At 41.4% G+C, this 13,566-nt stretch overlaps 1 protein-coding gene across 5 annotated transcripts in view; it reads right to left on the bottom strand.

The window, feature by feature from the left end:
- The window catches only part of LOC135235684 (fibroblast growth factor 12), a 40,069-nt gene that overhangs the window by 11,253 nt on the left and 15,250 nt on the right, over positions 1-13,566 (bottom strand). For 3 of the 5 annotated variants that reach the window (XM_064301455.1, XM_064301456.1, XM_064301453.1), the window contains one exon: positions 862-972. In XM_064301455.1, coding sequence (XP_064157525.1) covers positions 862-972 — 111 coding nt within the window. Of the gene's footprint in view, positions 1-861; positions 973-2,831; positions 4,021-10,442; positions 10,987-13,566 lie in introns of those variants that run through there. The other 2 variants (XM_064301454.1, XM_064301452.1) reach the window with 2 other exon arrangements.

Below are 13,566 nucleotides of genomic sequence, written 5' to 3'. Positions count from 1 at the left end.
ACACACCCCTCTGCAGTGACTCAATGTTTTGACACACACACCTCTGCAGTGACTCCTCATTCTGACCTACCTCTCTGCAGTGACTGTTTGTTTTGATACACACCACTCTGCAGTGATTCAGTCCTTATGACAACTGACTGACTGATCTATCACCTCATCAGCTGACATCACACAGCTTCCAAATTTCAGGGCGCTAAACAACACCTTCACTCGTGAAGAGGAAGTGGTATTAATAGCAACTATTTTCAGCTAAGAAAACCAGGAAGAGACAAACGGATAACTGAGGCTGCTGGGAGCGATAGGAAACAGATTCCACGCATGTGACTGAGTTACAAATCAGCAGCAGAGCCACACAGGAGCATGGAGGGAAGGCAGGACACGCAGGTGCTGGTGAAAGAGAAGAGACAGCAATGGGCAGATGCATCAGGTCTGTGAGTCACAGGAGTACTAACATTAATGGCCGCCAAAGAAAAGGGTGAATGATAAAATCTTCATTCTATAGAACAGTCTTGAGTTGCCAATTAAAATGGTGTTGTTTTTCCAGTAGGGATCATGAGGTCTGCCAAGGACTACAGTTGTAACACTGCCATTTAGTCTTTTCATTATGATTTTGGACCTCTATGAACTGACAGTAACATATGTATTAATTAAGGGATTTTGAATGTCTGTCCTATTGTGGGCATATGGAAGGGTACCTCTGGGCGTACAATGTCTTGTTTAAACATACACACATACACACACTTGTGGTGAGAAGAACACATAGCAATGTATGTTTTCCATGATTTTGTTACGGTAGCCATATTATAAACCTGCTGAATTGTGGAAGTGGTGCATGCTGGGAATTAGAGTGCCTTAACTCACTGTAGTCGCTATTCTCGTCCTTGGTCCCGTCAATGTTGCCGTCTGGCAGCATCTGCAAGTAGAAGCCTTGCTGGCTGAACAGTCGGGTCACAATGCCTTTCAGCTGCGGCTCTGAAACACAAAAACACCCGCATCCACCGGAGGCACGTTAGACTCCGCCCCTCTGCATCACCAACACCCATGATCAAAACACAGTGTGGATCAGTCGAACAATCATACACACACACACACATCAGTGTCACATACAGTATGCATACTTTATCAGTGTAACACGCCCGCCTCAGTGTCACACAGGACAGGTACACTTCACTGCGGGGCACGTTCAGGTCCCCTTCACCCCTCTCTGTGGCCTGTGTAACTCCCAGCCAACTGGCCGAGCATAACACACAGGAACCAGTCAAAATGGCGGAGTATAACTCTCACATTCAGGCCACTGTGCTGTGCACTTCCTCAAGACCCGAAAGCTCCTTCACTGACTTGGCTTGAAATAGCAGAATGCTGTCACTTCGTGTCAGGTTGGTACTGGTTCAGTGCGGTCTGAGCTGACAGATATATGCTCAGAGTGTCGGAATGTGGCAGCAGCCCCTACCTTCATCACCACAGAGCACTGCACCACAAGTGAGTGCTCTACACCCACAGGTTTAGCTACTGGAGGAGAACTGCATAAAGAATCCCGATCTGCCTGAGCATTATATTTTTGTTTGTGTGTGTGTGTGTGTCTGCGTGTGTGTGTCTGCATGCGTGCATGCATCTGTTTGCGTGTGTGCGTGTGCATGTATGTGTATGCGTGTGTGTGTGTGTATGTGTGCATGTGTGTGTGCGTGTGCATGTGCATGTGTGTGTTTAGATACGCATACATGCATATACGTGTCAGGGAACTTGAGTAAACATGGGAGTACACATGGGTTCATTAAATTTTCAGTTCATAAGAAAGGTACCTGTACAAATGTCATGTTTGATTTTACTGTTACATGCTATAATGGCTGTGAAATGGGGGCATGAATCTGTACTACTGTAATCATATTTCACAACACAGACACAACAACACACAGAGGCTGTCTGTTCCATTGAAATCATTTAAAAAGGAAATAAAAAAGTAAGGTCAGGGTAAATGCATTACAGAGACGGAGCGGCGGACTTCTGCCTTCAGAGGAGTCCCACAGTGAGGAGTGTGAGCAGGAGATGGGGCGCCTCGCTGACACCGCACACTGATGGAGACTCAGGGACTGACCTAGCCTGATGCTCTTACGACACACCTGTGGAGGGCTGGAGGAGGCGTCTTATAGCGAGAAGGACAAACAGCACGTTTCAGACAAACCAGCGCAGGGCTGCCATTTCCATCATTAGCAACAGGAGAAAGCACTCAGCACTCGAGGTGGAGGACTTGAGGCAGAGATCTCCCGGACCTGTCCTCTATCACAGTTCAGATGCACGGTGAGAAATGTGGACCCTGCACTCACGCTGGAATACAGGTGAAGCCCCACTAGCCATAACTCCAAATGAGCTGCAGTCTCCTTTCTGTGCACCAATGCTCAGCGATATAAACACTGTGAGCAACCTAATTCTACACCCACACAGATTTAAGCACACCCTGATATGAAGTGACCAACATACAATTGACATGTTGCTGCGCTGTGCTGCAGGGATGATTTTTATCTGTTCACATAGTCTAGTAGTGCATGTTTTACACTGAAAAAAAAAGATTTGTGCTACAGTAGAAAAGGGCCATCTGAACATCTCTGACAAATAGATATTGACAGGAACAATACTATTATAAAACAAGGTTCATGCGATCACAGGACATGGTACATACGTAAATTCGTGTATCTGAAGTGGTAGACTTTGGTGTTTTTGTTCGAATTGATATAAAACAGCTAGTGAAGAACGAAACACGTGGGACTTTGACAGAGAAGGAACCTCCCTGGGAATAACGAATAACCTTCGGGAAAATCTAAAATACAATCACTGACCTGGTCTCCGCCGAACAGTTTTTTTCTTCCCGCTGCAGAAACGAACTTTGCTAAAAACCCCAAAAATATGCCTGTCACACAGAGAGCGAGGGTCTTTAGTCGGACTAGTGCGGCGTTTGGATGTGGAAACACGGTCGCTGTTGGACTCCCGAGCTTGGCGTTTCTGTCGGATGAGAGAGCTGGCGATCGCCGCTGCCATCTCCCCCGCGGGCTAATCGAGGTGTTCCACAGAGGCAGATGTAATGACTGCGCGCAATAATATAAAAACTGTAATAACCAGTTCTGTTGATTGCAGTTGCTCGTCGTTATCCTCGCACCTGATATTCCCAAAACGAGGAATCCAAATCTTTAAAATATAGCATCTTCTCAGAGTAGTCAAAAGTATAACATTTCCACACTATCCCGGTGATAGCCTCTTCAATGTCTGAAGACGGTGTTCTCCATTTCAGCAGAGTTTAGAGTGAGAGGGGACGCATAAACGCATATAATGATTTCACAACTGCATGCCCTCATTGGTTATTGCATGACACACAAATATAAAGACACAAACCATCTTTCGCAAAAGTGCGTTCCATTCTGAATTGTCATGTAGTTGCATTTCTAAAACGATGTCAACGGACGTACATTAAATCCTAAAAATGTGCTGGACAGGATGCATCGGACTTTTCCTGGGGATACTGAATCTTTCTATTTCACCAGTTTAGTGTCAAGTACCGTCTAATTCACAGCTTTGCAACTTTTCAGTTCAACGACAAACAGCTGCCAAGCGGAACCGCGAGACAGCAGCCAGCTCAGCCCAGCGCACGGTCGTTCAGTCGCAGCATTGCTTTCCGAGACTCGAGGCACTAGTCGCCAACCTGAGCCACTGAGCAAATTCATAATGATGTTTTAGAGTAGCGACAAAATACAATTTCAGTAATTCAAACATATTCGTTTCCCACGTAAAAAAATGTCTTCACAAAACGATGAAAATACTTAAATGTCGAATATTTCCATGTTCCAATAAAAACAAAATTAACTTCAAAAAATATCAACTTCAAAAGCAGATGAGGGAATCGGTAGTTCTCCCTGACGCCGAGCCAACTGAGTGCCTTTCGTGCATTTCCTCTCGCTACGCAATCCTACGTGATTGAGGTTTGGATGAGGTATTCTTAGAGCCACATAGAAAAGGCGAGATGGGGAGGGGAGGTTGCCAACGGAACTGCAGCATTAAAACTGAAGCTCACGTCTGTCTCTCAAAGTAAAAAATATGAAGAGAACCTACCGTACTCCCCCACACACCCCACTATGTCAGGCTGTCAAACAGCCAAGGAGACGTCGCGCGCGTCCCCAGTAGCTTAATCTATCATTATTACCGATTGCAGAGATGCCGATCAGCCTACATTCACGTTTAGAGGTTTTGGCACTGAGCCTTACCACAACTTTCTTGCACTAAAGCAATAATTACGTAGTGAATAAAACAGTGATTAAATGTGAACAGGAATGAAGCGTTGCATTGTAAGATGTAAATTGAAAATGAGGCTATTTTATTATACTTGCATTGAAAGTTTTGCCCAGAAATTACAATGTAAGTAACATAACTGTCTGTAATAAATATAATACTATCTAACTGATGATTCCACGTCATTTAATCCCAATTAATGTGTATATAACTATGTATTAATGGTATCTTAGAAGCTACTTCATAATTAATAGGCTGTGATTACATGTCCTTGTGTCCACAGGAATGTAGTTGTTCCTAAATAACGCTGATCAGGGAAACCAGGCCTGTTAATATTTGTGTAAAGTTACACCTGTTGACATGGTTCTGAATTTTCCCCAGAGATCTGTCTAGGGTGCCCCTAAACCCCTACAAGTTGAGTATTCCTGGATCACTCAAAAGCAGGTTCCTTTAAACCCCTCCAAATGATCCTCTCTTAGTTCTACTAGTTAAAAGTGCAAAAATACAACCCACTTGGACTGATGAGAAGTGATTGAACTATCGTGTGATAGATGCACATTTTGCTATTATCCCAATAATGATTAGATTCAATAATATGTAGGTGGTGGCTAATCTCCTGTGCTGTAGTGAATCAAAGTTTGGGAGTTTAGCAGGGATAAATCTCCACTGTACAGGATTGTGCTGTGGATAGGGATCATGACCTATGGGTTATGAATTCAAATTACAGTCATGGGTATATACCCTTCAGTTGGATTGACAAATCAATTTGTGAACAGTCTCATTATGTATTTTCTAACATTGCTACGTCATCAAATTCAAAATAATTAGCTGAAGGAATGGATTCTAAAAATATTTCCACTGGCACTCCTCTGTGTGCGTGTGTGTGTGGTGGGGGAGGGGGGTGGGGGGCAGTGCTTATAGCTCTTGCTGCAGTGGGGTGGTGGTGTGGGGGGGGGGGTGGTTATGTTCCTCCATGTGTTCACTTTCAAGTACATGAAAAACCTCTTGCCTGTGCAAAATAATTCAAATAAAACATCCACAGCTGACTGCATGCCCCAGGTTTCACGTTGTTTTGGCTTTAATGGGGGGAGAGGGAGATCTTCTTCTTCCCAAGTCTAAGTCCTGTCCCCTGAAATTATTCTCCTTTTGTTAACAAATTTTTCAAACAGATTCCCCCGGTCTAATTCAAGCATGCGGACCCAGACTGGAACTAACAGTGAGTAGATGAGACAAGCACACACTCACACATGCACCAGTATGACCCTTCACTTTATTCTTCTCTTACCCCTAAGCTCATTCAGTTTATTCCTTCACTGTGTGCAAGAGGCAAAGTGCGAGCCAATCAGACGAAGCATCGGCCCATTTTGCTCTAAGAAACGGCCAACATAGAGCCAGGGCCCTTCCCAGAATTCACAACAAGACAAAACAAACAACTCGAGAATCCCTCCAAAAAAGTTCAAGAGAAACCAGACAATACTAGAGATAAATCAGTAATAGACAATACAGATTGATAACCCAGCACACAATGCAGTAACTCAATACGGAGACCCCATCCATCTGTGTAGTTAACCAATTCTCTCCTACATCCCCCAATAAAGACACCCCCCATAAACTCCACAACCTCAATACACACCCTAAATACAGAGCTGCCCTCCCCCATATCCACAATACAGAGGTAACCAGCCATCCTTCCCCAACAGAGATGTCTCCCACCCACACCTTCCAATTCAGATGCCTTCTCTCAGTACATCTCTCAAATACAGAGAACCCACACACACACACGCACACGCACGCGCACACGCACACACACACGCACACACGCACACACACACACGCACACTGCTAATGCACTGAGAGCAAAAGTGTGTTGAATGATTTATGCGAATGCACATCTCAGAACTCCATTCCAAAACTAATCACTAATTTAGATATTTCCCTTGTGCAAAATTCATGAATCTAAAATACAACTGCCTTTAGAAAAAGAATCTAAAAGCGTCTCAGCTAATTCAGCATGCACGATAGCTAAAAGAGATTGCGTGGCAGAGGTCAGATCTTTTATTTATGCCATATATCACTCATGGTCTTTTCATGGACTTTTCACTGAACTAGACATCTGTCCATTCAATTGTCATCTACCAATCAAAAATTTAGTAATGATATTTAGATATTAAATATTTTATATTTATGAACATAAAATGTCATGTATTCATTGTATTCCTACTAATGTCACTACATAAATAGAGATTTGTGTGACATGCCTCATGTTTAAACATTCTTTAGACAACAACTGAAAAAAACTTTTAGATGTGTAGATGAACCCTCAGCATTGCCCAACATATTACCTACAACATTTGCGGGTGGATATAAATATTTCTGAACACAAACTGCAGTATTACATGTTGCTTTAGCAGTATATTATAGTCTAGCAAACTGATCTGTTCTTTTGTATTTAATGTTTGCTATGGTGACCATTTAAGATGAGATGGCAGTTTTCCTTTGCTATATGATTTCAGCTGTGTTGTTCTAAAGAGCTCGATTTGTACCAGACACTCCTCCTCTACCTTTCAGCAAGGTGTATAACCTGGTCTGCCTTGGTAAATATTCATGACATAACTCACATTTTCAGTACTTTTTTACAGAACAGCACAATCTGGCATGCCTTCCACAGCAACAGTAAACACCCACAACATTAATCATTTTTTATAAAATTAAAATTCAATTGAATTCCCTTGTAGTCAGTTGTGTCTTTGACACAATGCAGAAATCATTTCAGAAATGTCACAGCTAAACTTATTTTATGAAGCACACGAAGACCTTTTTTTTTTAACCAGCAGAGGGCATTATTTGAGCATATTACCAATGAGTCAATGTTCCCTGTACACAACACTCAAACAGCCCTTTGGAGACAGCAGCATTGAGATGTGGTTGTGCAAAATTACACAGATACATAACTTGTGATACTTCAAATGAGAATAAAATGGAAGAGTGCAGTACAGACAGACAGACAGAATGAGAAACATTGATAACAGAAATGAAAGCAAAACAATGAAACAATAAAGCAATTACATACATAATTTTAATCTTTGTTAGCTTTAATGTTCATTTTGCCAATGATGAAAAGCATATAAAACATTTAATAAAGAAAATATGACATTTAGGACGTTTGTGACATTAACAAACACATGCACACAGCACCACAATATCACCCTCACAACTCACACACACGCACATACACACCAATACACACACAAACACACACACAGCACTATTCTCAAAATACTAAAATACTCACATGCTCGCACACACAATCCCAGCACTTACGGTGCTTCTCTTGGATATTTTCCCTTCCCGGGTGCTTGTTTGCACTGCACCCTTCCCAAAAATTCACTCTAATGTTCTCACGACAGAAACAATCATTTTATTCCATTGGCAGCTGCATTTGAAATGAATTACACGTTTGAACAAACAAATGGCTTTACTTAAATCAAGGTCAAGATGCTAAAAATACCCTTCTACTGTAGGGATTTATGAATAATGAATTTCTGCAGTCCGGAACATCCGTGGGGAACTAACTGCATTTCTCCCTTTCGTTCAAGTTTCTCTGCTATATTTAAAAATACTAAAGCGGAAGAAAAAAAAATTTCATTTCATTTGGAAAAGTTAAAACATACCACAATTACACATACTGAAAATAAACAGTAAAACTGCTTTGGATAAAAAGTAGAATAAACTTAATTCTTCAGCTTTGTAACCCATTTAGCTAAATCACAATTTTTCAGTCATCTGGAGCTATTGGTCCTCAGTGAAAAAGCACTAGCGGAGAAACATGTTTTGCGAAACTTAGGTATGATTTCATGAATGTTCACTATGCATAGACATAGGTGTGTGTGTGTGTGTGTACATTATATATAGTGTACATAAATCACCAAATCATGAATATCAATATACACCAGGACATACATACAGATGATTCAGAAGCCCTTACTTTGGGGTATGTAGTACTCCTACCAGCCTAGACAAAAGTTCAGATTGAGAATTAAAGTCATGACAACTATTTGTGTGAAAACAGGCTTGCAATTGAAAGAAACCAATTGACAGATCATCAGTTTTCAAGTGCTGGATATCATCAAATTGTAACTGAACTTAACTTTCAAGCATTTTCATGTCCCCATAGGTTTTTCACTTTCTGTTCAACTAAATTCAGGTCATGATTTAAGGTCTGTGGGAAAAACCCATACTCCTGAATGATCGCACAAGCCAATGATGTGCTAAACAGATTTACAGCGTGCACATAGATCGGGTGGAACACTTTCACGCGCAGATCTAATTCTACTGAAACTCACCATGCTATACATGCTTTCCTCACTCCTCGACAGCTCTCAGAAACGTGCCTCCTGACTCTGACTCCCAGCAGAGTGTGCTGTGACTCCAACTGTCTCTATTGGCTACCATGATCACCATGAGCTTTCTATTGGCTACCATGATTACCATGAGCTCTCTATTGGCTACCATGATTACCATGAGCTCTCTATTGGCTACCATGATTCTCAGCAGGGCACATCCATACTCTGACTCTCATTCCAGCAGTCAGACTGTCTGATTCGCAGCAGATTGTGGTCTGACAAGCGCAGACTCAGACTGGCAAGGCACTGCACCGCTCTGGCCTTCTGTGTGAGCCACTCTGTCCTTTCTGTGTAAGCCACTCTGTCCTCTGGATTGGGAAGATCAGCTACATGCGGATGCCTAGAGATTATGCCGCTGAGACATAAAAACACAGCTGAACTCCAAAAAATGCTCTCCGCGAGTCAGTCACTCGTGAGTATGATGCACACGTGGTTCATCGAAATACACGCGCAGAACTGTATAAATTCTGAGCAACTGGTACAAAACTACCATAGATACGCAAGTCCTGATGAAAAGAACAAAAAAAAAAAATCTAAAAACTAAAATAGAAACAGTTCCCTTATAGCAAGAGTATATTTTTGGTCTTACTCACAGCTGTGAAAAAGCACTAGGCCATGACATGGTGCTATATTTTCAGTTGTTAAGATAATAAAAAAACTTTCACAATTTGCTCAACCAAGAGGTAAAGCACATATCAACTGATGATATCTTATACTTGCATCTTGATATCTAGTTTTAGCATTAGCCAACAACACAAACATATACAGTAGTTGACGGTTGTAGATCAGAAACTATGGTCAGTAAGAAAATTTTAAAAACTTGTTATATCGATACAAGTTTTTCTTAGTGAGCCAGGTTTACATACAATTATTATTATCCAGATAGTATTCAAGAAAAAAAAATCCGCGAAAGCTTGAGGTCCTGTAAAGTTGCTGTCCAAGGTGCTAATATCTCTACACTAATCACATCCTAGCGCCGTCATGCACATCCACAGTGCATTATGCCGTATGCGTTCACGCACACGTAGGCCTATCCACTTACACATACACACCTCTCCATAATACACACGAAGCAAAAGAACTGAAACCCACTGAGTCTAATGTGTTTCACTAAGCGACACAGCAACTGTACTGACGTCATACGGTGTACCTTAATTCCCTCTTCAACATACATTTACTGCGCATTTATTACTGTATATTTCACGATTCAGAAGTTCTACTTTTTTTGTATAGACCAAATCTGTGACTGGCGAAAAGATCACGAAAATGAATGGTACATTGAAAACTTCAAGACCTCCACACTTAAACACATAACAACCAATTACAAAGAGGATAATATCTCAAACTATGTTAGTTCATGGGTTTTTAATATATACAGTTGGACGAAACAGAAGTTTGAAGGCGAATTCTGACGGCTCTGTGTGAACTTGCAGTTGTTCTTTGTCCCATTTCAGCGGCTCCCGTTGGGAGTATGAACGGTGGGGACGTTTATAGCCTATCCATCTAGACAGTCAAGACACGTGACAGTGGACACATAGCAGGTTACCCATGTAACCATCAGCCTGTATCCCATCAAAAGGTGCCGGGAAAGATTGTTGTTAGTTTAGTCTTTCAATATGTTTGCCGCCGCCGTCACAGCCAGCCGATTCGGTGTTGAGAGAAATCTCAAAGAAAAGCGTACCGCTGCAGTGTCGCGGGTGCTCACATGAATTTCAACGACCAATACAGCGAACAGTTTCAATGTACAAAACATGTAAAATGTCTCACCGCTGGTGCTTGTAGTCGGCTTCGATCGCTTTCCACAAAGACACTGCAGCATATGCGCTCCTTTCTTCAGAAAAAGCTTCAAAATCTTCATTGATTTGGGTTTGTGTGATCCTTTGTCAATCCAGACAATTTAACACTGAATAATAGGGGGTTCCTGGAGAAATGCTACCGGAGGAGGACTGCCGTACCATCCAGACTCTGGGTTCAGTTCATTCAAATCACGGAAAGGGCATTCCATACGTTAAACCGAAGCATCTTGAGAGTTTTCAGTGAAAGGCAGTTTGACAAAGCAGGCTGGGGCCTCAGCCTCGAGAAGCACGAGGACGTCAGAATAATTTCCCACTGCCAGTGTCCGTTTTACTATTGGACGTAAAGCGAGGGTTACGCGGCGAGCGCGCACGCCAAAGTTAAACAGTAGGGATAAATGACGGGTTTGCCGCGGATGAGGTAATTCGATCTGTTCATTCCCAGTGCTTCACAGTGACGAAACCGCTGCGAGGTACAGATTGATTGAAAGACGTACTATTCGGCGTCCACTCACTACGAACGCTGAAACGAAGGTAAAGCCTACGTCAGAAGATGATTTTACGCTTAAAGGCGAAGAAGCTTTTTTGCAAAGACAGGGCGTTTAAAAAGCGGGGTTTTGTATAATCACATTTCTGCAACGGTAGAATGGTGTAGTGGTTTTACTATGATTTCTTAATTATTCTCTCGTGCTCAGCCTTGAGGATAAAATACTATGCAACACATTTAATTTATGACAAGACAGTGATGCGAGACCAGATGTGAAGGTCGACCTTGTGAAAAATAAATGTCCTACAGGCCTAGACATATTTGTACAAACTCATACGGCTGACATACAATTAAGCCCTTAATGTTTCCATTTAAATTTGGAATGAGTATTTCAGTGTCTGCGGTCTCTGTGAGGGACTCATTTATATACCCTCTAGTGGCCAAATTATAAATGGTCCACGTTCTTGTTACAGTGCAAGAATGATTGGAATGATAGGTTGAGAACTGATAGAACAGCTCCACTCCCAAGTACGGGGTATTCAGACGGGCAGAGCACACGCATTGTACTTTAATTATGCCATTTCACGCCTGAATCCATATATTTTCTCTTCAAATAAAAAACGCATATCAGCTTGGGTTTATTTTCTGAAATGTAAAAAAGCAATAAAAGCATCTTATCTGCTCAATTTCAGTCATTCACCTGATCTTAATCCAAATAATTAATTCCACATGCTGAAGCAAGAAGGAGCTGAAGATGGCTATAATACAGGCCTGGCAGAGCATCACCAAAGAAGCTACTCAGCATCTCGTGATGTCCATGGGTCACAGACTTCAAGCGATCATTGCATGGAAAGGATGTGTGACAAAGTACTAAACATGACTACTTGGTGCTCTTAAATGGGGGGACTATGTATGTAATTTCTACACGGTGAAACCAAAGTGTATAAACATACTCTTAAATAAAAGCTTAGAATCTGCACTTTAACCACATGTTAATTGATTACAAATCTAAACCTGTGGAGTACAGAGTCAGATTTTTAAAAAGTCGTTGTCCCAAACATTATGGAGCTCACTGTTTGTTTGTTTTTCATCACTAATAGTATTCAACCCTCTAGTTTGGTGGGGAAAGTGATTGGGGACCAAACTGGATTTATTCTTCTCCCAATTGTCTATTCTGAATATATGCGTTTTAAAAAGACTGGTAAGTGCATGATAGGCCACGTATTTTTCAGAAATGAACACTCATTACATATACACACACATACTTATGGGTCTGTGCACATCCACACATGCATGTGCAAGTGCACCAACAGTCCCCTGCTGAGGACATCTCTCTGTTTGGGGTGGTGATGAGTCATAAGAGGAATACACAGCTGCTGCTGGCTATAAATACATCCAAGAGTCTACAGAGTCAATCTCTAATGACAAAAACACACTGTGTGCAGACACACACACCAATACACACGCGCACACACACAGCATACACCGGCACACACACACACACACGCACACGCACACACACACTATGCGCATGCACCTGCACCTGCATGCACGTACATCATCTGTTTTAGCCCTAGTTATTGAATTATGTTCATTAATGAGTGGTGTATTTCAATGCACTACCGAGTCTGTCTTCAGGGGATGAATACCCATCTATTTGAAACTGATTTAAACACATGTAGATTTCAAAATGCATTTGTTCTGTTCCATTGTAGAGAGTACTTAAACAGCAATTCAATTTTTTCCACTTTATTTGAGATCTGTATGTATTCGTGTAGAGGAAATGTCTTGGGTAAACATATGAACAGAGGGATAGACAGTACATGATTCACAAATCATATCATTGTCCGTGTGTGTGCGTGTGTTTGTACACAGAGATGGCAGGTGGAAATGTAAACAGAGATATTTATGAGGTGAGACATTGCAGGGTAAGGCAAGCTGAAGAGGTCGAGAGATGCAGGCATTATGTGTCCTGATGTGAGGTATTTATACACACTGGTGAGACTGTCTCACTGATATTACTGAGGGTGTAAGCAGGCAGCCCTAGGGTGAAGTCCACGCTAAGACTTAGCATAAAATATTTTCACTATTTAGTTATTCTCTTATTGATGCTCATCATCATTATCATATTTTTCATTTAAGCTTTATTAAGCCAAGAAATCCCTTGAGATTAAAAAAACTCTTCTGAGACATATCCAAGTTAGCAGCGACAGTAAGCAAAATACAGTACATAAGGAATCCCACAATTCACAGAGATCTTGTTAAAACAATTGCAATCTTCACGAAAAGTCTTAGGCACAAGGGTAATTAATTCAATTGAATAAGTGTATCTAATTTAAAGGATCTTTGGAAGTTATTTCAAGTCTATGGTGCTAAGTAAGAACATTTTGTTTTGCCAATCATGATTGTTAGCATAACAGGTGCTCTTAATCATGTATGACATAACTGTAAGATATACTGTTTATAACTTTAAAAATAGGCCTTCAATACAGGAGTAAAATATCAGAGGGAAAGTATTGTAAATATTATCTTTGCCGAAGGGAAATGGTATGTTGGTTATGCTGTGTTTTAAATATAATGGTCTTGTCTCATAAGTGTTCCAAATATGACA

The sequence above is a fragment of the Anguilla rostrata genome, chromosome 12 (genome assembly GCF_018555375.3).
Source record: "Anguilla rostrata isolate EN2019 chromosome 12, ASM1855537v3, whole genome shotgun sequence".
NCBI lineage: Eukaryota > Metazoa > Chordata > Actinopteri > Anguilliformes > Anguillidae > Anguilla > Anguilla rostrata.
This window is presented reverse-complemented; position numbering and strand designations above follow the sequence as displayed.